This window comes from Gracilinanus agilis, chromosome 4 (assembly GCF_016433145.1).
Source record: "Gracilinanus agilis isolate LMUSP501 chromosome 4, AgileGrace, whole genome shotgun sequence".
NCBI lineage: Eukaryota > Metazoa > Chordata > Mammalia > Didelphimorphia > Didelphidae > Gracilinanus > Gracilinanus agilis.
Window position 1 is genome coordinate 122,765,606 of NC_058133.1, and position 26,309 is coordinate 122,791,914.

General features: G+C 35.0%; 1 protein-coding gene across 1 annotated transcript in view; it reads right to left on the reverse strand.

The window, feature by feature from the left end:
* USH2A (usherin) overlaps nucleotides 1-26,309 on the reverse strand; it is a 1,059,501-nt gene that overhangs the window by 223,430 nt on the left and 809,762 nt on the right. The window contains exons 51-54 of the mRNA XM_044674959.1: nucleotides 19,401-19,611; nucleotides 17,215-17,412; nucleotides 14,873-15,027; nucleotides 9,953-10,151 (exon numbers count right to left, since the gene is read on the reverse strand). Of these exons, the coding sequence (XP_044530894.1) occupies nucleotides 9,953-10,151; nucleotides 14,873-15,027; nucleotides 17,215-17,412; nucleotides 19,401-19,611 (763 nt within the window). The remainder of the gene's footprint in view (nucleotides 1-9,952; nucleotides 10,152-14,872; nucleotides 15,028-17,214; nucleotides 17,413-19,400; nucleotides 19,612-26,309) is intronic.

Genomic DNA, 26,309 nt, shown 5'->3' on the forward strand with positions numbered 1-26,309 from the left:
TATATATATATATATATATATATATCCTGATTCTTCTAACTTCACTTTCATCAGTTCATATTAATCTTTCCAGGTTTTTCTGAACTCATCCTGTTTGCCATTTCTTATGGTGCAATAGTATTCCATTATAGTCTACAACATAACTTATTCATTCATTCCCCTAATGATAGACAACCCCACATTTTCTGATTCTTTGCCACTACAAAAAGAGCTAAAATATTTTACTACAGATTGGTCCTCTTCCCTTATCTCTGATCTATTTGGAATACAGACCCAGTAGTGGTATTTCTAGATCAAGGGATAACTAAATAATCTTCCTCACAACAATATACAAAGTTTTATTGCTTTTAAGTGTGGTTCCATATTGCTCTCCAGCATGGTTATATCAGTGCACAGTTCTACCAACAGCGTATTAGTGTCCCAATATTCTCACATCCCCTCCAACATTTGTTATTTTCTGTTTTGGTCATGTTAGCCAATCTCATAGGTATGAGTAGTATCTCAGAGCTGTTTGAATTTGCATTTTTCTTATCAATAGAGATTTGGAGCATTTTTTCATAAGTCTAGAGATAGTTTTACTTTCTTCCTCTGAGAACTGACTATTCATATCCTTTGACCATTTATCTATTGGGGAATGCTTTATATTGTTATAAATTTAATTTATTTCTCTCTATATTTGAGAAATAACACCTTCATTAGAGACATTATAAGTTTTCTTCCAAATTTGTTGTTTCACTTCTATTCTTGATAGCATTGGTTTTGTTTGTACAAAACCTTTTTTAATTTAACATAATCAAAATTATTTACTTCATTTTTTGTAATGTTCTCTCTTCTTTAGTCATAAATTATTCCCTCATCTATAAGGCTGACAGGCATATTTCATCATGTTCCCCTAATTTGTTTATGATGTTACTCTTTGTTTCTAGATTACATATTAATTTTTACCTTTTCCTAGTGTATGGAATGATATGGTGGTCTATGCCTAGTTCTGCTATATTGTTTTCCAGTTTTACCAGGAGTTTTTGTCAATTAGTGAGGTTTTTTACCCCCAAAACTTAGAACTTCAGGTTTATCAAACACTAAATTGTTATGGACATTAACTACCATGTGTTGATTACTTAGTCTATTCCATTGATCCATTTCTAAGTCAACACCAAATTATTTTGATTATTGCCACCTTCTATTATAGTTTGAATCAAGAAAAATTAGGTCTCCTTCATTCATATTTTTTTCTTTTTTTCATTCATATTTTTTAATTGATTCTCTTGCTATGCTTTGCTTTTTGCTATTTCAGATGAATTTTGTTATTTTTTCTAGTTTTTTTTTCTATGAAATACTTTTTGGGGAGTTTGATTAGTGTGGCACTGAATAGGTAAATCAGTTTTGGCAAGATTGTTGTTTTTGTTGTATTGGCTCATCCTGTCCATGACCAATTAATGTTTTTCTAATTGTTTAGGTCTGGCTTTATTTGTGTGAAGTGTTTTGTAACTGTGTTCATATAGTTGCTGGGTTTGTTTTGACAGATATTTTATATTGTCTACAGTTATGTTGAATGGAATTTAATTCTATATCTCTTTCTGTTGGATTTTATTGGTGGTAAATAGAAATGCTGATGATTTCTGTGGGTTTATTTTGTATTCTGCTTTCAAGCTTTTTTGAAAACTCTTTTTGGGCTTGTGACCATTTGGTGTTTTTCTTTGCTATGAAGCAGTATTTTAACTTTGCTGTTCTCCACATTTGAATTCGAGTCTTCTCTGTCTTCAAAATAGCTATTTATAGTTATGTTCTTTCTCTTTGGCTTTCTCATTTTTTTTCTTTTTCAAATTTATAACTGTTTAGTTTTATGTTTAACTTTTAGTTTTATGTTTGAATCTGGCTCTCAGAACAGAGCCTATGTGGTGTGTGTGTGTGTGTGTGTGATTTCCTTGTCTTTACTTAGTTCTTCTAATGGCTATAATCCAGGACCAAGTGTGGCCCCTGTTCTGCCTGGCTCAAACTCTAATCTGTGATTGACCTCAGGTGCTCTAACTAGACCCTCTCCTGATAATTCTGCCAGTGTAAGCAAATAGCTTTCCCTTGGGACAGCAGCCAGAGTCTCCCACTCTCCTGTGGGTGACTACAGCAAGCAAGGACCCAGCCCCTCAGCAACTGCATTTGCCAGTATGTGCTCCCTCTTCACTCTTTCTCTACTAAATCTGCAGCCTGAGATAGAGCCAGCGTCTCATTGGAGTGCCTGGGCCCCTGAAGTCCTTTCTTGTTCTGCAGTCAATTGAAGCCTTTTTCTTGGTGTACCTCTAGTTATGTTGCAGTAGGGTTCCCCCTGCTCTGTCAAGTTATTAGATTTGGTCCTCTTTCTATTCAAAGAGCATTGTTTTCTATTTCTCCATGTGTAAGGGTGTGGAGGTTTTAAGATTCCCTATGTCTAAGCCTCCATTTTCTCTGAAATAACAAACTTCATTTGGAAGAAGAAAAGGTTAAGAATATCAAGGGAAATAATGAAAAAAAAAGCTAAGGAAGGTGGCCTAGCAGTACCAGATATTAAACTATACTAAAAAGCATTAGTCATCAAAACGATATGGTACTGGCTAAGAGACAGAAGGGAGGATCAGTGGAATAGACTTGGGGTAAGTGACATCAGCAAAAAAGTGTATGATAAACCCAAAGAGCCCAACTTTTGGAGCAAAAATGCACTATTTGACAAAAACTGCTGGGAAATTTGGAAAACCACATAGGAGAGATTAGGTTTAGATCAACATCTCATACCATACACCAAGATAAATTCAGAATGGGTGAAAGACTTGAATATAAAGAAGAAAACTGCAAGAAAATTAAGCGAACACAGAATAGTATACTTGTCAGATCTCTGGGAAAGGAAAGATTTTAAAACCTAGCAAGAGTTAGAGAAAATTACAAAATGTAAAATAAATTATTTTGATTATATTAAATTAAAAAGGATTTGAACAAACAAAAACAATGTAACCAAAATCAGAAGGGAAACAACAAACTGGGAAAAAAAATCTTTATAACAAAAAATTCTGACAGAGGTCTAATTACTCAAATATACAAGGAACTAAATCAATTGTATAAAAAAATCAAGCCATTCCCCAACTGATAAATGGGCAAGGGACATGAATAGGCAATTTTCAGATAAAGAAATCAAAAATATCAATGAGCACATGAGAAAGTGTTCTAAATTTGTAATTATTAGAGAAATGCAAATCAAAACAACTCTGAGGTATCACCTCATACCTAGCAGATTGGCTAAAATGATAGCAGGGGAGAGTAATGAATGTTGGAGGGGATGTGGCAAAATTGGGACATTAATGCACTGCTGGTGGAGTTGTGAACTGAATCAACCATTCTGGATGGCAATTTGGAATTATGCCCAAAGAGTGATAAAAGAATGCCTCCCCTTTGATCCAGCCATACCATTTCTGGGTTTGTACCCCAAAGAGATCATAGATAAATTGACTTGTACAAAAATATTTATAGCTGTGCTCTTTGTGGTGGCAAAAAACTGGAAAGCAAGGGTCCACCCTTCAATTGGGGAATGGCTGAACAAATTGTGGTATATGTTGGTGATGGAATACTATTGTGCTCAAAGGAATATGAACTGGAGAAATTCCATGTGAACTGGAAAGATCTCCAGAAACTGATGCAGAGTGAAAGGAGCAGAGCCAGAAGAACATTGTACACAGAGACTGATACACTGTGGTAAAATCGAATGTAATGGACGTCTGTACTAGCAGCAATGCAATGACCCAGGACAATTCTGAGGGATTTGTGGAAAAGAACGCTGCCCACATTCAGAGGAAGAACTACAGGAGAGGAAACACAGAAGAAAAACAACTGCTTGAACACTTGGGTTGATGAGGACATGATTGGGAGTGTAGACTCGAAAGTACCACTCCAATGCAACTATCAATAATATGTAAATAAGTCTTGTTAGATGACACATGTTAAAACCAGTGGAAATTCGAGTTTGCTATGGGGGGAGGAGTTTGAGGGGGTGAAGGGGAAAGTAAAAACATGAATCATGTAACCATGGGGGAAAAAAAACTTTAATATCTTAAAACTGGCCTTCTCTAAAGAAGCACAAAATGTTTAATATATACTAAGCTCCTTCCTACCCTCCACACTTAGAAAGAGTCCTTATGTAGAAGAAAGTTTATACAAAATAATTGTCTAACTCTGCTGAACATTTTAGAACATGAACTTTTTGAGCAGTAGTTCCCAAACATTTTTGGCCTACCACTCCCTTTCCTGAAAAAAATATTACTTAGTGCCCTCTGGAAATTATGAAACTATTTATTGGACTCAGAATAGAATGTCATACAAAAAAAGTGTGGCCATAACCACTACCCTGGAACGCTGCAGCACCCACCTGGGGGTGGTAGTGCCTACTTTGGGAATCACTGCCTTAGAGGATGGTTAGGCAATGCTGCTTTGAATATTATATCAGCATAGCTTTTGTCCAATCAAAACCTTCTGGGATGCTATGAATGTCAAGAAATATCCTTTTTTTCTAGGCAATGAAGAGTAAGCCACAGGCTGATGTTTGTTTACTACAATTTTCCCTTGTTTTGAAGCCAGTATCTGGTTATTTAATACAAAGCTAGAAAACTTTAAATATTCTCTAAAGTGGAAAAGTTCATTATATCTTTTAAAAAATTTGTTTGATATGTAATATAATATAAAATATAAAAACACAATATACTACATATAATGTCTTATCTTGACAACTTCCAACACATAACTGACTCTTGAGAAGATGGAGAGAAAGAATGCTGAGTGTTTTTTTTTTCCAAAATGATATAGAATATAGTGGTTAGAAGCAGAGATTTTTCTCGATCTTGAGTTCAGTTGTTTTCTCTACTATCCCTTTTATCAAAAGTCAATTAATCTAAACTGCCATACATTTTCTACTCCATAATATTAAAGAAATCTCAGATCAAACTGTCACTCATACCAGTTAGATATAATTGGCACATGGCAGTGTGAAACTCCATTATAAAACACTTCTGTGTCATGGATTAGGTTACAATGAGGGCTAAAGCTTTTCTCCTTTGCATAAAATGATATGGAATTCAGCGCTCTCAGTATAGATTCCAGTCTTCCCATTTGTTGTGGGTCATGGCAGATGGCATCAAAAGGGATATGATAGGAAGTGAGAATTGATCCATCACAATGCCTACTTAACCAAAATGTCTAGGATTGATAAGTTTTCTCACTTAACTTGAAATATTATTATAAGAAACTTGTAATGTTAATCATCCTGTCTGAGTTCCACCCAAGTTAAAAGACAAGAGCGTCAGGATCATACCTACCACCCAAGAGGGCAGTCTTGTCTTTCCTTTTCTCTTATTGACCCTAATTACTTAGTTAATCTTTTTACCTTCCACCCTACCCCATTCCACCACCTAGCATGGGCAGGTCCATTGGTGAACAAGTAGTAACACAAAATATAACAATGCCATAACTGTCATCCAAATTGTTCTGTACAGGATGGTGGAAGTGTTCAGTAATAAATGATATAAAAAGGTCTTTTATTGACAACCTGCCATGTGCTGTTTGCATTAGAGAATATGAGAAGATGATGGCTGCTACCCCCTAGGTCCCCATGGTATTCAACTCAGTAAGATAGCAGAAAACGCTTCAGTTTACTTAAAGCATTGATAACACCTCTAAATAATTAACTGAGGACTTCCTGTCTTCAATTACTTAATGCTTTTTTTTTAACATCTTGAGAGGATTATAAGCAATTTATGGATTTCACATGATGAGCACATTTGCCACTATTCCCACAAAGCATTTACAAGATCATATTTCCCAAGCTTGGAGGTAATTAGAAATAAGCAAAGAGACAATGGCGATGAGGCAAGGTGCTCTCTTTCCCTGTTACTCTTTGTAAGGGTCTAGATTCCAAGCCTCCAGGAAGAATAATGCCACAGATTGCATTAGTGTTCATGGGGAATACTAGTGTTTTTGGAAATGATGAGAAAATCAAAATGTGTGTCCTAAGGGGCCCAAGTAGTACTTCTCTCAAACACGGAAGACTGAATGTAAAATAAATTAGATAATTTTAGCCTGTTCCACAATCTCAATAGAATCATCATTTGCATCAGAAAAAACTTCCATGGTGGGCCCAGAGTGTATTTAGAGAGTCTTAGCTAGCAAAAGATGGAAGGGAATTCTTTCTAGAAGACTGTCCAGGTTTCAAGCCTTTCTCAACATAGCTGCCATTTGGGGTCTCCATCTCCTAGGGACATATGAATCACAGCAAGACATCAAAAAATGAATAGAATTACATTTGTTCCCGGTGGTTTATGTTTGGCTCTTCTGAAGACTTACTGACCTCATGCAATCTCTTTCCACACTGCGGTTCAATAAAAACTGGAAATATGTGAAAATTGTTTAAAATGCCAATGGAAAGGGCTTCTGTGTGCAGTTAAGCAGGAGTGAATTTCTCTCTTAGAAGTGAAAAGATATTTTAGGAAAGTCACTAACCAATTAAAAATGATTATTATATTGAAAAAACATTAACAAGGCTTACTGATTACATGAGGTGGAGTACAGCTTGAGCATGGGATAACATGGAGAACTAGAGAACAAGCATATCTTTATTTATTTAAATCCATAGTTTCTGAATTAGTAACAACTCTAAGGCCGAAGGGTGAGGGCTAGGCTGGTGAGGCTGAGTAACTTGCTCAGGGTCACACAGGTAGGAAGTGTTAGAGGTCAGATTTGAACAGAGGTCCTCCTAATGCCACTGTGCCATCTAGCTGCCCTGGAACAAGCATTTATTAAGCACCTACTATGTGCCAGGAACTGTGCTAAGCACTTGGCAAATGTTATCTTAATTGATCCCTGTAATAATCCTGTAAAGTAGATGTTAAAATTATCTCCATTTTGCAGTTCAAAAAGCTACAGTAGATAATGATTAAGTGACTCGTCCAAGGTGATATAGCTAGAACACATCTGACACAGGGATTGAATTAAGTAGTTCCTGCATCCAGACACATTGCCTGGTCACCCATAACACTTAGATTTATATACTGATGATATAAATAGAGATATAGTCTAGTGATTCTAGTGATATAGTCTCTAAAAGCACGATTTAGTAGGACTAGGAGAAGTTCAAAGTTTTAATAGAAAATAATTGGCTTAGGAAACAAAGTTTACTCATGTTGCATGGTGGATAGAATGCTAAGCCCAGAGTCTGAAGGAATTGAATTAAAATCTGGCCCGAGACATTTATAGCTGTGTTTGTATTATTTCTGTTTACCTCAGTTTTCTCAAATGTAAAATGGGAATAATTGCTTCCAGTGTTGTAAAGATTACAAGAGATATTTGTATTTAGCAAAGTGCCTGGTATATGGTAACTATTATAGAAACATTAATTGTTATTATTTTTTCTTTTTATTAATTAAATTCTTAGTAGCCTAAAATTTTAATGTGCCATCACTTTGAATTCACTTTTTGTTTTTCACTTATTTCAGTTATGTCTGATTCTTTGTGTCTATCATTTGCCATTTCCTTCTCTAGTTAATTTTATAGTGAGGAAACTGAGGCAAATAGGTTAAGTGAGTTGCTCAGGGTCACACAATGAATAAGTGTCTAAGGTGAGATTTGAACTCAAGTCTTCTTGACTCTAGTCTTGACACTATATGTGCTGTGCCACCTAGCTGTCCTGTTGGATTTACACTTTCATACTTAATGATTCTACCTGATATCCTTTATTCCCTCCCTCTCCCTCCTCCCCAGAACTTCTTTACTTATTATGGCAAAGAATATAGTACTATTATCAGAGTTTCTGATATTAGAAGCAAATTCACTTGAACTGGGGTAGGATCGTGTCAGCATGTCCCAGCTGGGCACAGGCATGCTGGGAGAAGGGGTGACCTACAGTGACAGGAGAAAGTGGGTCGTGCAGGGACAAGCCTCTTGAGCAGTGATTCCCAAAGTGGGCACCACCGCCCCTTGGTGGGTGCTGCAGTGATCCAGGGAAGTGGTGATGGCCACAGGTGCATTTATCTTTCCTGTTAATTGCTATTAAAATTTAAAAAAAATTAATATCCAGGGGGCTAAGTAATATTTTTTCTGAAAGGGAGCTGTAGGCCAAAAAAGTTTGGGAACCACTGGTCTTGAGGTATGATGACTTGGGATGAGTAAGGGAATATGGTGGTATCTTGGGCCAAGGAAATGTGTCTCACTGGAGGGTAACCACCTTGGATGGCCTGGGGTCAAGCCTGAGTTATCTCATCTTGATTATGACTTTGTGGGGAGGATGCCAAACTGGCAGTAAACTATTAGATTATCATTTCTACTAATTCATAGCATGACTTTAAGTGAGGATAATGATAAAGAGTGAACTTTGGATCCCATCTTTGCAGGGAGCTCTCAGCCAGAATCTTATTCTTCCAATGCAGATCAATACCTTCTCTGAAACTTAGAATCTTAGAAAGTGGTTTAGAAAGCCCAGAGGTTGTGACTTGCCCAAAGCCACACAGCCACTATGTATAAAAGGCAGGATGTGAGTCTCTACATTCCTAGTTCTGAGGCCAGCTTTCCAGAAGGCCAAGTTAATTCTTTGTAACCTTGGACTCTCACTAAATCTGTGCCTACAGAATTAAAGGACTGTTGTAAAAATTTAATTTTGGTATTGTTATAAAGTGCTCTAAAAAGTACAAAGTATATAAAAACAATTAAACTGCCATCTAATTAACATCCATTAACTCTATGCAGGTGCTAAGTTTCAGCTTGGTTGAGATGATGGCACCTAAGGAATGAAAGCCACGAGATATGTATTCTTCATCTCTACTGTCAGTGATTCAACTTGTTTTCTTGAAATATCTTAGTTGTTTGAGTCAAGAGATATTCATTTGACATCACTTATCCTCCCTCTTTTACAGATGATGGAGAAGAACATTTGCTTGTGAAGCATTCAAGCTATCTAGTGGATCAATATCAGAGAAATTGCTTTACCATTAGTGGCAAATTAATCTTTTTTTCTTTACGATTAGAGGTATCCTGACTGCAGTGGTTCCCTGCAAAGACTCGGGTAGCCATGGCAAGGAACATGCTTCCCAGGGAGTGTGGTGAAGGCATTTGGCAGAGAGATTGTGAGGTAGAAGTTTGAATAACTTTTAAAGTTTGCTTAGGGATTTGGAATGTAAACTTTTAATACTTCTTGAGTATATATGTATGTTATATACATATAAATACTTAATTTCTTCAAACAATAGTCTCGGAATGCCAAATTCATATAACTCTTAATTATCTGAGTAAATATTGCCCATTTTGTTGATTATGTACATTTATTATTTATTATTATTATAAATTTGTGTCTCATTTCCCTAGAGACAAAGAGACGAAGGACTATGTCCCCTAACCTCAGGGCACAGTGTTCTTCACATAGAAAGTGCTAAATAAATGTTTGTTCAAATGGCTTGAAATATGCACAGCTAAAATTTTAATTCTTCCCTAGGTTCTCCTGATACCTGTATGACCTTGGTCACTTTATGACTCTAGCCCTCAATGTCTTTATTTGTAAAACGAGGAGGCTCAACTATATGATCTTGAAGATTCATTTAAATTCTAAATCTGATGAGATGATTACCAGGCATACACTCTTGGCTATATCCTTTCTTCCACCCTATCTCTATAGAGAAAAGAAAAATGAGTTTATTCAACTAAAGGAAGAAAATAATTAAGGAGATAATTCTGATGCCCCAAACCCCGTAATGTGTTGTTTAGCTAAAATAATTTCTTTAAAATATTTGTTAATTTGGTTAACTCTTGCTAGTATGTAAATAGAGAAGACCTTTTTACACGTGAATACCCATCCTATAGATGTGATCTGACATATTAAACGAATACCCCTGGGATATTTTTTTCCCTTAACTCAAGTAACAAATTATTTCTCCCATCCCATAGGTTTTGTCTTCTTTACCTGTGACCATATGCTCCATCTTCCCCTTGGTGTCAATGTGGATAAGACCTTTCCCGGACTGATTAATCCGGTACTCTTTGATGATACCATTTGGTTTCTCAGGGACTCTCCAACTCAGATAGAGCTCCTCTGCACTCAGGGCTGTTATTTTTGGAGGCAGCACACTCTCTGGAACTCCTTGGATGGTGGCTGCAACTACCTGAAGACATTGGAATTAAGCAGCAATTTATTGTAATAGTACACTAGGTTTCCCGATCAATGAGAATGTCACTTTTGTTTTAAAATGTTGTTGTCTGGCCTGGCATATCATTAGCAAGGGCTTGGTGAATCAGTTCTTCAGTCCCCCCTCTACTCCCACCCCTTCTATTTAAACAATGAAATCTGACCTTGAATATATTACATAAGTCTAAGACTACCATTTATCACAACAGGTTCACAACGATTTTGACGGCAGTCAGTTCAAACAAGCAAAATCTGGCTGGCAAAATATCTTCCCAGAGAACTCTTGATAACTCTCTTCCATATGGTTCATCAGTGTCTTTGCATTTTAACAGCCTGATTTCGTACATTTTAAGTACTAGTAAATATGGAGCAAAACACACATCAGAACTTGCTTACATACAATATGGCTGAAACTATCACCCCAAAGCCTTTTCCTTCTTTCTTGTCTAACAGGAGTTCACAGTGGCTTGGATCTATGTGACAGCCAACTGAGAAGTTAAAAGAAGTAATCACCCAGTTGTTTATTTTATACAGTGTTAGAAGAAAAAAAAAAGAAGAAGCCTGACAAAAATTGGCCGAATTTTTCACTGAATTAACTTCAATTTCTCTTTTTAACCAATTGTTTTGGTGTCATGGAGACACAAGCTGTGTCTGCACACACGGCAGCAGGGCTGTTCTTGAATCATTCCAACTATAACTTTTGGTTGAACTGATCAGTAACCATCTGTCTACATGGTGGCACAACCCAGGATGCTTCTGAGTCATTGTTAAACACACAGCTGCAAACACAGACGGCAACTGATTGGTTTGACTGAATGTTTTATTTGGACTTCTCTCCCATCTTGTGTGAGGAGGCTGTCGCTGTACTCTTTTCAGGTGAAAAGGCGATTATTGTTGGGCATCAAACAAAGGGTATGTCAACTTCATAAGTGCCTCTTCCTCACAGGTGATCCCTGCAGGGATCCAGAAGCAATTTGCTTAGCTCCAACAAGTAGGTGGAGCCCAGGACATCTTCTTGGATTAGTTTTTAAAGTGTACCAACTAGTATGAATATTACCACTTCTGATCCTGACTCCTTTTACCTTATTTAATTGGTTTGTCTGTTTCAGATTATGTCTCTTTTTGATCCACCTCCACCTTGAAATTATATGATAAAGTCTTTGCCTTCATCTCCTAAAAGGCTTGAGATTAAATCATTATTTAACCCTAGCACGAGAAATACAGAATATTGAAGTTTCATGCTATAACTTCTCTCCAATGACTCCTTCATTTGTAGAGAGGGAAGGGAAAGGGATATCAGGGTCATCTGTAGGTTTTAGGATTCTCTGCAAATTTTATCATCTTCTGAGAAATATCTATAGTCATTTAATGTTAGAAATTAAGTTTCCTGAAAGTTGTTATACTCTCTCTATATATATGTATCATCTATATCTATATCTATATCTATATCTATATCTATATCTATATCTATATCTATATCTAGTACTTAGCACTTCAACATCATCAAGGAATTGTGATGTAGAAAGAGAAAATGGATCCTCTACTGGTGACCTCACAATGTTAGTATAAAGTATGGAATTAATCCTTATCAATTAATTGACTGATATAATGCAGGGTGGTAGCAAAAAACCTTTGCTTCTGCAAACCAACTGTAACAATTTGTCAGTTAGAAAGTTGGTTTGCAAAAGCAAGGGTTTTTTGCTGCCATCCCACATTACAATGATAATAATATCACATTCATATAATGTTTTACATTTAAAAATGCTTTCCTCACAATAACTCTATAAGGTAGATATATTATTATCTCTATCTAATTGATTAAAAAATATAGGTTGGCTGTGAGACCTGAGACCTGGCAATAATATATGCTGATATGGATGAAATATTTCTTTATGTATTTTGGGGGGAGGGGATGATGTATCTGTGATTTCATTGTAGGCAATTCCCAGTGAAGATTTTTTTTTCTACCAATTTAAGTCAGCCACTGTTCCACAATTCCCAAACTTTTTTGGCCTACTGCCTCCTTTCCAGAAAAAAATATTACTTAGGCCCCTGGAAATTATTTTTTTAAAAATTTTAATAGCAATTAATAGGAAAAATAAATGCACCTGTGGTGATCAACACTCCCATGGATTGCTGCAGCACCCACCAGGGGGTGGTGGTGCCCACTTTGGGAATCACTGTTGTAGAGAGTTATTTGGGGGTACTGAGAAATTAAATGACTTGCCAGAACTTTCACTGTTAGTATATGAGAACTTGATTAAAGAATTCTGCAGTTTGCTTTCTGGGTTGAGAAGGAGATAATAGAGGCACAATAGTATATGTGATGATATGTAGTATAGTAGTATATGTAGAGCTCTAAATTAGGAAAACTTTATTCAAATCCCATCTTAGATTCTTACAAGCTCTATGATCCTGACTAGTCACTTAACATCTCTCAGTCTCAGGTAATAATAACATCTACATCAAAAGGTTGCTGAAAAGATCCAATGAGATTACACAATTTCAAACCTTATTAGGCTACATTAAAATGTTAGCTGTTAAGATCATGGTTTTTGCCCAATGTTGCCTCTTTTTATAATTTATAAATATGAATGGACATTTAAATGTATGTTAACATTTATAATGAATTATTAGAGTCAGTAAATCATTGAGTGAATCTGTGATCACAATGATTTGCAAAGTCTCTCATTTGATGCACAGCATAACATATCCAAGCCTTCCCACCCTTCTGATTATTGCCATTGTTGTCCCATAAGTTTGACATGGTGGTGAGGACTTGGGCAGGGATAACCTCCTGGAGGCCTTTCACTTTTCATACTGACACTGTGAGGCTCCTGATGTAAAATTCTGACTGCTATCATCACTCACTCTGGTAACTAGCGCATCTCCTCTATCATACAATTCTTTGATGACATTTTTCAGACTTGTGCTTCAAGAACCTGACAACTTATGAAACAAAGTTAATGAATAAAGTTACAATTTAAGAAACATGAATATTTTACAATATAAGGGTGGCACAGTGCAGTGGAAAGAGGTCTAGTCTTGAGATCAAGCAGATCAAGATAGAAGTCCTGCCTCTGACACATACCAGTTGTATCCAAAAAACAAACAAACAAACAAAAACAAACACTTGTTTTATAATACCCTGAGAAACTCACTAAGACTAAAAACAAAGAATAACTGTTGATGTGTATTGGTGTGGGGCATTTCTATTATGAGAGTTCAGCAAACTAACAAAATTTTAGGTCTAAACCTAAAATCTTGATTTTCTTTTTATAATATTCTCCACTAAAATGATTCATTATCACATAGAGGTAACCTGAATTTCTAGAGATTATGATATTATGGACAGAAGTTCTCACAGCTTTTACAAAGGTAAGACTGGTTTCAAGTATAATCCCAATGTAAGATTATGTTTGTTATTTGAAGACAGGTCTAGTTAAGTATTAAATCATCTTCCAGGTTCATTCTGGTTTTAAATTCTATTGATCAGCACTCCTATAAAGATTACCAAAAGAATGGCCACCAGATTATTATTACATTTTAGTAACTCATGAAATCTTTTACCATATAATGGATGGATTAGTTTTCATTAGCTTAGTGAATACTCTTGGTGATGGGTATTTTGTCCTTTAATTGAAGAAGCTAAAGATATTAAAAATTGATTGAAAATTTCTCCCTGATATAATCAGAAGAAATGAAAGATTTTAAGAAGGGGCACCTTCCATTAAATCAATATTCTAGATCTAGTGAGTTCCCTAGAAAGTATAAAATCTACCTTTCCCACAGCCTCATTTCATGGATGAAGAAACTGAGGTCCAAGATAAGTCAAATGATTTACCCCAGGTCCCATAGCTAGTTAGTGGCGGAAGCAAGCTTTGAAGAGAAAATGGGTAAGATATCTGAAACATTTTGTATTTGGAAAAAAAGTACTTACAGATCTTTATAGTTATAAGAATCTTGGGAATGGGAAGGGATATTCAGGATGTCAGTTTTGATGATTTTGCGGGAGTCCCTGGATGAACAGGGAAACCAATAAAATGTGAGATTCAATCAAAGTCCAAGTGGGAAATGATATGGAAGGTCTAAGCAATTATTGTATTGTAAGGTTGAGGTTTGTGAGCAGTGCAGAGAACTGTTGTATATAAGTTTGTTATAGGTTGACAGTATAGTTTGATGATTTATTCATTAAATAATTACCATAGTAGTCCTAATATAAGCTACCCTTGAACATAGGCCATTGCCCATGAAACTGTATTTTTTGCCAGGAAAAATATAAACATAATTTTCAGTGTACCTTTATACATACGTTTATGTACATATATACAAATTTGTGTGTATATGTACATATACACATATGTACACATAAATATATACATAGGTAGAACATATATATGTTTATATAAAAATAAGCTAGAATTTGGTTTTCATACAAGTGAAGCTTTGGTGAAAAGCATGATCTATATTAAGACCAATAGGGTAATTATATATAGTAACAGCCTCCTCCTGTTACCTTTTGCCAGTCATACAGATCCAGACTTAGGTAATGATACCACAGGAACACGTACCTTATTACCAGTTAGTGGAGGATAACTTTCCTTTCCTGCTGTCAAGATAAGCTTTAATAATTCTAGACATTCAGATATTTTTCACATTTTCTATCTTCCTATGACTGGCCTCAGAGACCCACTATACCTGGTAACTATCAGTACAGCCTGAAACGGTGCAGGCCCTCAGCTGGTATGAATATTCTTGGTAAGGGTAAATCCCATTGGTATCCACAAAGCTCATTTCTGTCCCTCGAAAACGTTCAATCCCATTTCGGAGAACAATATAATGAATGATCAGACCTAAATGAAAGAGGAAAAATTGTACCTTCTTGAAAAATCATTTACTTTCAAAAGCATTTAGTCAATTTTCAAATGTAACAGTTTTTTTAGTGAAAAAATTCAACATTTGATAGTGAAGAAATTATTTTACCAATATAAATCTTCTATTATTATACTTTTCATAATTATTAGCTATTATAATAGTCTAGTAATGTCTTACTCTGATGCCAACCTTGATATGAATGTGACTCTGACTTCTTGAAGACCAAATCATCAGAGCATGGAGACTGGCAGGTCCCACTAGAAAGCCAAAAAAGCCCCGATATGGACTGTCTACCTATCATCCCAGAAATTCATTAGATAAAAGAGTCAACATTAATGGAATTGTTTTAGTCATTACATCTTTTAGGCATTAACACTATCTATTAATTTATATGTATAGAAAGGCTGGAGTATTTGTCATCACAGGGAAAATCTATTGACTCAAGATTACAGATGAAGAAAAAGATATTTATAATAGTTCTTTTTATGATGTAAAAGAACTTAAAAAATAGGAAGTAGTTATCAGTTGAGAGAGACTAACAATTAAGCTACATAAATGTAATTGAGTTCTCGTTTGTTTTGAGAAATTATTAACATGACAATTTTAGAGAAACTGGGAAAAGTTATATGAACTAATAAAATAGGAAGTGATCAGAACCAGGAGAATAATTGATAAAATAACAATATAAAAAATCATCTTGAAAGACTCAAGTACTCTGATAAGTGCAATAACCACGATTCTAGAGGAACTTTCATAAAAAGAAATACTATAGCCTACTAACAGAGAGGGTGGAGGGTGAGAAAAAGTTTTGTTTATTGAAATTAAAAAAAAATTAAGCTGCTAAGTTTTGGGGATACAAATTTAAAAACCAAGAAAATCCCTGCCAAGAAGCTCTCACTCTAATGAATAGAAACAATATACACACAAAAAATTAGTTTCAAGGTAGATGGAAAGGCCAAAGCATCCTTAGGCTGCATCAGTAGACCAGATTACATTACCATGAGCCTGGAGAGCACAAAAGGGAGGTATATGGTTAGGTCTGGAAAAACTTAAAAAGCAGTGCCACACATTAAAGCCTAATTGGTCTTTTATATCAATGGAAAAATCCAATCAGTGACTTCCATCTCATCCAAGTCAATTAAACAGTCAACCATCTCCGATGAGTCTGGGGCTGAGGATATACTGGAGTCAACTTGAATAGGTTCATAATTGCTAAATTTTCAGTTTATCTACACTTTATAAAATACAAAAATCTAAGCTTGACTTATTGTATGAATGTTGAGACAATAGAGAAAATGTTAATAATGCAGATTAAATTGAAAAGTATAATATGGGTATGTGTTTTCACCCCAGAAAGCCAGTTGTTACATATTTACTAATGTATTTTTCTTTCCAGGACTATTTTAAAGCAATGTAAGGAGGAGGTTACCCCTAATTTAATTACTGACAGAGAGAAAGTGAGAAAGTAAGGGGAGATCACAAAGTGAAGAAAGGTCATCACTGTATAAGCAGGCCTTCCTGGATGGTGTATTATGCTTGGGAATAACAAGCAAGCTAGTTTGTCTGGACCTTCGAAGATGCAAAATAAAGTAACATGTAGTTAATCTTGGTAGGCTAAAGTCAGATTGTCAAGGGATTAACAAATCAAACAGAGGATATTTTAATATTATTCTGAAGTCAAAAGGTTGCCACTAATTTTTTTTTTAAGTAGAGAATGATCATGATCAGACTTATACTTCAGGAATATCAGTTTGGCAGAAGTTTAGAGGATGACTACATCAACAGATGCCATTATATAACTTTTAACTCAATCATGGATGCACAACATTTTCCCACATTTCCAGCTTCCTTTCTCCTCTGATTGACAGTATGGAGATTTGAATCCAGAATGTCCTATCTCCAGGCTTGGCTCTCTATCCACTAAGCACTAAATTCCCCAAGCTTTGATTTGGACCTTTGAGCTTGCTCTTCATTTTCCATCAAAAGCTCTTTGTTTCAACTCCATGGAACAAGATGCCCCCAAAAGAGGACATAATTGGGATTTAATAAATGTTTATTGGATAGGATGATAGCTATTCACTTGTCAATTAGATATACTTAACAAGAACAATAACTTCTTTATGGACATTCAAAGATAACTCTTCATTTAAAAAGGAAAATGGTACCATTTGGTTGAATAGGTTTCTTCCAGTTTAAAACAATTACATCTTCCCGATTATCCATTTTGGTCCAGGTAGGAGGACTCACTCCTTGAGGCACATCCTGTTTTGTGCTGGTCTTAGCAGCTTTGCTGAAACCTTGCCCGTGACTGTTCCATGGAGCAATTCTGTACTCATACATTGTATAAGGCTCGAGATTAACATCTAGAAAGACAAATTGCATATAGTATTCATTTTTCCCTTACAATGAAGTGAAAACTAAAGGCTAAAAATTTTTTCCAAAATATATTTCTCTTAATTTTATTTTGTCCAAATTAAACTGTAACATGATCTTTGTTCTTTTATGATGTAAAAAGAAAATAAATATATTTTCACTTCAATTTAATTGATACAATAGAATGCATGCTTGACTTGAATTCAGAGGACCCATGTGTGAATCCTACCTTTGCTCTTTTCTGCTTGTGTGACCAGTGGTATTCTAGATGTGGGTGACAAAATTACAGAGGCTAAAAATAAAGATGAAATGTAATGTATAGAGAATAGATAGTAGACTAGTCTGAGTAGAATGGAAGTTAACAATCATTTATCAAACACATATTTTATGCCAAGCACTTTACAAATATTATCTCATTTGATCTTTACAATAACTCTGGGAGATAGGTACTATTATTATACCTATTTTACAATTAAAAATGAGGCAAACAGAGATTAAGCCCAGGATCACACAGCTAGAAAGTGTCTGAGGCAAGATTTGAACTCAGGTCTTCCTGACTCTTAACCCACAGCTCTATCCATTGTGCCACCTAGCTGTTTCTGGAACAGAAAAGGTATGAAGAAGAGTTGGATAAAATAAGACTAGGGAGGTAGTGAGAGGAAATTCTGTAGAGGGCTTCCAGTGCCATAGTTCCTTTAGGACAACTTAATCAGAGTTGTTCTTTTACATTGAGACATAATTTCTATTTTAAAAATATTACACAACTACCCAAGAACAACTTCATCTATATGACTGAATGATTAACTAGTTATCTTTCAGCTAGTAGCACTGGATGAAATGCCTCCAATCTTCTTCTATTAAAACTTTCCATTCTTATTTCACTTTACCGTATGAAATATAACCAACCTTCGTTCCCTTCTGGGCTGTTCTGACCCTCCAGACTTCATCATGTTGTTGCTGTTGCATTTTTATCTTGGAACTTCCTTCAGTTGAAAGATTCCTCATCCTGAAGAATCCATCTAAAATGCCAGCCCTTTCTCCCAATTTTGGTTTTTTTCCAAGGCCCCAATCCCAAGGCTTCCTTCAAGGAGAAGGGTGTAGGTTGCCTTCCCTTCGTTCCTATACTTCAATACTATGCTTCTGTCCTATCCCCATTTTCAAATTTCTGTTAATGTGCTGTCTTCCTTTATAAGAATGTAAGCTCCTTGAGGCCAGGGATTGTCTTTCTTTTTTACTTGTATTTGTATTTCAGCCACTTAGCACTGTTTCTGACACATAAGAGCTTACTAAATGCTTGCTACCTACTCCCTCTTCCTTGCTCCTACTCACCTACCTACCTATCTACCATCTTTCTCTTGCTCTAAGCCAAAGTCAAATTGGTCCTTTTTCTGCCTCTATACCTTTTTCCACATTATTCCCTAGACCTCGAACATCTTCTCTATTAGTTGAATTCCCACCTGTTTCAAATACCACCTGCTTCAAGGTTTCCTTGATCATTTCAGTCAAGACCTTTCTTCCTTCTGACTTTATAAGCTATCCTATAATCACTTTTGTAAGGCATGTTTTATACAAATCAAATCCCTTATGACCTTCTAGAGAAGAGATTTTCGCTTAATTAAATTTTGTATCATCTCTCCCACCATATCCCCAGCAGCTAGTTCAGCACATAGGATTCTGGTGAATATGGCATGAAGGAAGATGTCTAACTATGTGACCATGGGTAAGTCATTTAACCATAATAAATCTCAATTTCCTCATCTGTGAAATAGAAATAATCATATATCTATGACCTATCTCCTGAGGCTCATGAAAAATGCATTTTGTAAATATAATAGTACTATATTAGTGAGCTATTTTTAAAATAAATATTTTGAGATGAATTTTTAAAATATATTTGACTTGGGTGAAACTATCAAAGAATTCTATTCATTTAAGAAAATTTGTATGTAAAAACATATTGTAATCTTTTATTTTTTACCTGCGAAGGAGTAGGTGCTTGTGTTCCCAATGTAGACAGTTTCTTCAGCTGATGGACACATATCTTCATATGACAGTTTCTGGGGAGACTGTTGAGGGTCTTTTATCAAAGCACAAACATGGCTGGTGAGGTTGAAGTCACACATACCACAATACGCTGCATCTTTCTTAGAAATGGGACAGAGAGAAGCAGGCCTGCATTCTTTGATTTCCTAAGGCCAAAAAAAGAGGTGATGGGGAAAAGATTATGAATCTTTTTTGGATATTCATAGATATTAGCTCCAAATAGAACACTGTACATCAAAATTTTGAATGATGAACTCTAAATTAATTTTTTTTAATTGAGAAAGAGTATACCATTTTGCCAATCTAGTTTGGAAGGAAATGATATTCTTTTGGAAAATCTGCTTTCCAATGATGAAAGAAACTAAAAGTTATTCATCATATAAACTTTTAAAAATTATTTTTATTAATAACTTGTTTTAGTGATCCATAGTTTATAAATTATGAATTTCCAAATTATGTTTATTAATAATTAATAACATTATTGTCCAAAATGTTGTTATTTATTATATATGTGTTCCTAAATAAGGAATAAAAAAGGAGGTTCATCAAAACCAACATTCATATTGAAAATTATGTTAACAATCATTATGGAAAATTGTATGAAGTATCCCACATATGCAATCTCCTGCCCTGCAAAGAAGCAGTGTCGAGATCCTCTTCATATCTCTTCTTTGTGTTCAAGCTTGGCCATTATAATTTTACATCATTGTTGGTTTTTTTCTTCCAATTATATTGTTGTAGTCATTGTGTAGACTATTTCCTTTGTTCTCCTTCAGTTTGTATGAGTTTACAAAAGTCTTTCCATGTTTCATTGAAATATTCTTCATATTCTTAATTTCATATAGGATAGTAATATTTCATCACATTTATGTTCTACGATTTATTTAGCCACTCCCCTATTGGTAGGCATATATTTTGTTTTCAATCCTTTGTTACTGCAAATAGTGTTACTACAAATATGTTGGTTGTATATAGGGCCTTTTCCCTTTGGTTATATGCCTTGCAATGGATACCCTGGACCAAAAGGTATAGATTGGCACTTTCATCATTTTCTTCAAATAAATCCAAATTGATTTTCAGAGGGGTTGGATCAAATCATAGTTTCCCAAAAAATTCTTTAGCATGCCTGTCTTTCCACAACCTTTCAAACACTTACTGCTCTCAGTTGTCTTGTCTTGGCCATTTTTTTTTTTTTTTTTAGTGTGAAGTGAAAGCCCATGGTTGTTTTGATTTACATTTCTTTTGATATTAGTGATTTGGAACAAAATGCTCTAATGGATGTGGCTGCTAACAGTACAACTTTCAGAACTATTTGTTTGTATTTTTTTTACCATTTTTCTGTTGGGTAATGATTTTTAGTTTTATATATTCCTATACTTAACTTCCTTTCTTATCTTAGTTCCATTAAATTTTGTTCATACAAAAATCTCATCAATTTTACATAATCAAAATTATCTGTTTTATCTCTTGTAACTACTACCACTATCTCATTAAGTCAAAAAGTCCATCACATTTTCATCAATTCATCCCAAAATGTAAATGTATAATGAATTATTGATATGTATTCATATATCTCCATGTGTATATACATATCTATACACACATACTATATATGTATATATTCCTGGGTCTTCCTGAGCAGATGGATACTTTAACCCTTTCTATTTCCAATCTTCAGCAATCTGGTGGCCTCTAGCCCCTCAGGTGTGAAACTTAGTGCAGACATTGGATATCATTTTGGCTTTTAGTTCTACTACTGCCACTGTTCTTTGAAAGTTTGATATGATTCTTTTTTTTTAAACATTTGTTAATATTAATTTTTAACATGGTTACATGATTCATGCTCCTCCTTTCCCCTTCCCCCCCCCGCACTCCCCCCACCCATGGCCGATGCACATTTCCACTGGTTTTAACATGTGTCCTTGATCAAGACCTATTTCCAAATTGTTGATAGTTGCATTGGTGTGGTAGTTTCGAGTCTACATCCCCAATCATGTCCACCTCAAACCATGCATTCAAGCAGTTGTTTTTCTTCTGTTTCCTCTCCTGCAGTTCTTCCTTTGAATATGAGTAGTGTTCTTTACCATAAGTTCCTCAGAAATGTCCTGTGTCCTTGCATTGCTGCTGGTACAGAACTCCATTGCATTCGATTTTACCATAGTATATCAGTCTCTGTGTACAATGTTCTTCTGGCTCTGCTCCTTTCACTCTGCATCAATTCCTGGAGGTCTTTCCAGTTCACATGGAATTCCTCCAGTTTATTATTCCTTTGAGCACAATAGTATTCCATCACCAACATATACCATAATTTGTTCAGCCATTCCCCAATTGAAGGATTTACCCTCCTTTTCCAGTTTTTTTGCCACCACAAAAAGTGCAGCTATAAATATTTTCATACAAGTCTGTTTATCTATGATCTCTTTGGGGTACAAACCCAACAATGGTATGGCTGGATCAAAGGGCAGGCATTCTTTTATAGCCCTTTGAGCATAGTTCCAAATTGCCATCCAGAATGGTTGGATCAGTTCACAACTCCACCAGCAATGCATTAATGTCCCAATTTTGCCACATCCTCTCCAACATTCTTTACTCTCTCCTTCTTTCATTTTAGCCATTCTGCTAGGTGTGAGGTAATACCTCAGAGTTGTTTTGATTTGCATTTCTCTAATTATTAGAGATTTAGAACACTTTCTCATGTGCTTATTGATACTTTTGATTTCTTTACCTGAAAATTGCCTATTCATATCTCTTGCCCATTTATCAATTGGGGAATGGCTTGATTTTTTTTTAACCCCTTGTACTTTGGTGTATTGTCTCATAGGTGGAAGAGTGGTAAGGGTGGGCAATGGGGGTCAAGTGACTTGCCCAGGGTCACACAGCTGGGAAGTGGCTGAGGCTGGGTTTGAACCTAGGACCTCCTGTCTCTAGGCCTGACTCACTCCACTGAGCTACCCAGCTGCCCCATGGCTTGATTTTTTATACAATTGATTTAACTCCTTGTATATTTGAGTAATTAGACCTCTGTCAGAGTTTTTTGTTATAAAGATCTTTTCCCAATTTGTTGTTTCCCTTCTGATTTTGGCCACATTGTTTTTATTTGTACAAAAGCTTTTTAGTTTAATATAATCAAAACCACTTAATTTACATTTTGTAATTTTTTCCAACTCTTGTTTGGTTTAAAATCTTTCCTTTCCCAGAGATCTGACAAGTATACTATTCTGTGTTCACTTCACTTATTTATAGTTTCCCTCTTTATATTCAAGTCATTCACCCATTCTGAATTTATCTTGGATTTAGAGTGTGAGATGTTGATCTAAACCTAATCTCTCCCATACTGTTTTCCAAATTTCCCAGCAGTTTTTGTCAAATAGTAGATTCATGTCCCAGAAGTTGGGCTCTTTGGGTTTATCATACACTGTCTTGCTGATGTCATTTACCCCAAGTCTATTCCACTGATCCTCCCTTCTGTCTCTTAGCCAGTACCATATTGTTTTGATGACTGCTGCTTTATAGTATAATTTAATAGATATGATTCTTTTTAGATCCATTTTTGTTTTGTTGCTTAAATTTTTAAAAAATTTTATTGCTGACTATATAATCCAATTTCCTTTTCTGAAGTAAGATTATTCATTCATTTATTTGTTTGTATATCTTTTTATTTTTTTAAGACAAGTAGCTTTAAGTGACTTGTCTAGGATCAAACAGCCAGAAAGCACCTGTGACTAAATTTGAACCTCGGTTCTCTAGACCAGTGATTTCCAAAGTGGGCACTGCTGCCCTCTGGTAGGTGCTGCAGCAATCCAGGGGAGTGGTGATGGACACACTTTTTTTGTATTACATTCTATTCTGAGTTCAATAAATAGTTTCATAATTTCCAGGGAGTCCTAAGTAATACTTTTTTCTGGAAAGGGGGCGGTAGGTCAAAAATTTTGGGAACCACTGCCTAGACTCTAGACATGGTGCTCTATCCACTGTGCCACCTAGCTGTCCTGAGATCAGATTATTTAACATCACTAATTGATGATGTGTTTTGTTAATTGGACATTTGATATTTTTGTAGATAATTCTCTATTTCTTTTCAAATCTCAGAAAGTTTTTTTTATAAGTAACTATGCATAGTAGGTTCTGTTAACTTTTATTTTAGCTTCTTTAGCTTTGATTTCAATCTTGTTCTTTTTTCCCTGATTTGATTATTCTTTCTTCTAATTAAGATGGATAGAGCTATCCATTTTGTTAGTCTTAAGATGAGTTTTTAATTTTGTTTTAAGTTCTGTAGTTCTAAAAATGGCTAATTTATCTATTTACACTCTAATTTGTATGATTTCCTTTTCTGGCTGTTTTTGTTTTTGTTTTTTTTAATTTTTTTTTTTTTACTGCATATATACTTCATCAGTCCTCTCTTTTTCTATTGTTAATTTCTTTTGTGGACATGAATTTTTCCTTTGAGAACTCCTTTAGATGCATCCCAGAAACTTTTGTTTTTTTTTCTCATAATTATCAGTGTCCTTCTCATAGTTATCAATTGTTTCTATGATTTGTTCTCTGATTAACTCATTTAGGATTGTGGCAACTTAAGTCTCTGTCTTTTTCCAAAGATCCATGTACTAATTACTGATTTTATTATTTTTTTCTGTAAAAGGATGTTCAGTGTTTTTAATTTTAACATTTATTTGAGATTTCTCTGTTTTCTGATAGATATTTGTGAATATGCCATATCATACTGAGAAAGAGATATGTTCTTTAATGTTAACATTTAGAAGATACTATAAATATTTTAGTTCTAAATTCTCCATCAATTTGTTCTAGTTTATATTTTTCCTCTTTATTTTTCTTTCTGTTAGATTTCTCTAGTTCTAAGGAATATGAAAGTCTTCTACTTTATTTTTATTAGTTTTATTTGGTGACAATCAGACAATTTTTACTTTATGAATTTGGATGCTATCCCATTAACTATATATGCTTAATATTGATACTGATTTTATTGCCTATGGCTCCTTTAAGTATAATTTTATTTTCCTCTATGAATATCATGAATTTTATTTTTTGCTTTCTTTGATAGCATGATTGTAACTCCTGCTTTTTTATTCACTTGATGCATAGTGATTTTGTTTCAGCCTCTCAACTTAATTATAACATATGATCTTTAGGGAATTTAAATGTTTCATTAGCTAATGCTCTAATAATAATACTTATAATCATTTACCTGAAAAGTATGGCACTGTAGGAAAAGTGATAAATTTTAATTTAGAGGATATTGGTTTGTACTTTATCTTTCTTTCATTAAGTATTTGTGTGACCTTAGGCAAGTCATTTAACTTCTTTGGGCTTCAATTTTCCTTTTTATATAATTAGGAGGTTGTACCTGATGAGCAATAGAATCTTTTCCAATTAATCATTCAACCAGTTAGCATGAATAGAAAATACATGTATGCTAGGGATGCTGGATATAAAGACGAGTCACTTTCCTCAAAGAACATGCATTCTATTAGGGGAAATAATGGTAAAATATTAAAGATATGCACATAAATGTATATATGCACCTACATGTAATACATGAACACTATTATGAAAGGATTTCTACTAATTCATCAATTATATGTAAGTAACAATAGTAACTATTAAACTGTTAGCTTAAAGAGTTAATTATTATGATGCATATAAATAAGTTTCTTTCATTTTAAAATTGTCTGGGTTAGGAACATGAATATCTGGGAGTATGAGGAAAGGACTCAACTTCTAAGATCCTGTGACTAGAAGAGATATAAATTGGCCTCACCTTAAGAAATTCCAATATAGGATAATCTGGATTCATTGACTAGGAATGATTATATTACAAATAGACTGAACTCGATTTTTCTGTTATTGGATCATAGATCTAGAACTAGAGACAACCTACTGAAACCTCTTCCTTCTAAAGATGTATAAAATGAGGTCCAGCCTTCCTCACTTAAATAATAAACTATCTTTGTATATTTGAGCTACCATTTGATTTAAAAATTGATTTATGTTTATTTTCTCTGGAAGATCTTTATTTCATAAAATACTGTTTATCTGTCTTGCCCAGTGGTTGCAGGGTTAAAGGGGAGGGAAGTGTTGCCTAAGAGGGACAGTGCCACACAGAGATGGCAGCTGTGAGAGGGGGACAGATGACAAGGTGAAGAGTAGAGAGGAAAACCAGTTCATTTCCCCTCTCCCTATCACACATACACACTGTCCCTAGTTCCACTGGCAAGCTCATGTCTCAGACATTCAACAAGCTGCACACTCTGATCTCAGACCCCAAAGCCACTCAGAGATTAAACTTGTATATTTTATATGAAGTTTTAGAGTTTTGGACAAAAAGTTGATGTGGCACTGATAGAGCCTGCCCTGTCAATGGAGAAATGAAGCAAGCAGAATGGATCAGTGTTGTCCAACTCAAATAGAAATAGATCCCTGTGGGCTACTAATTGACTTAGATAACTACAAATTAACATTATCTGTGATGTATTGACTTTTTATTTATTTTGTTAAACATTTCCCAATTATATTTCAATCTGATTCAACTAAAATCAGGAGTTTTGTGACTGAGATTTGGATGTTTCTGGCCCAAATCCCTGAAACTAGCACATTTTTGAATGGTTTAATAAAGAATAAGGAAAAAGGGGTGAAGGGGGCTCAGGAACCTTAATCCTAACTTTGCCACAGCAAGAAAATGATTTGGTCTAGGGGTCAATGTCCAGTTTCTGGATCGGTCAAACCTTACCATACTTGATTCTGGAGACTAGGGCCATACCTATCAAACTAGTTTTTACCAGTTCATATCTCTCAGCGGGAAACAAAATAAAGCCATATCTTAAAAGGG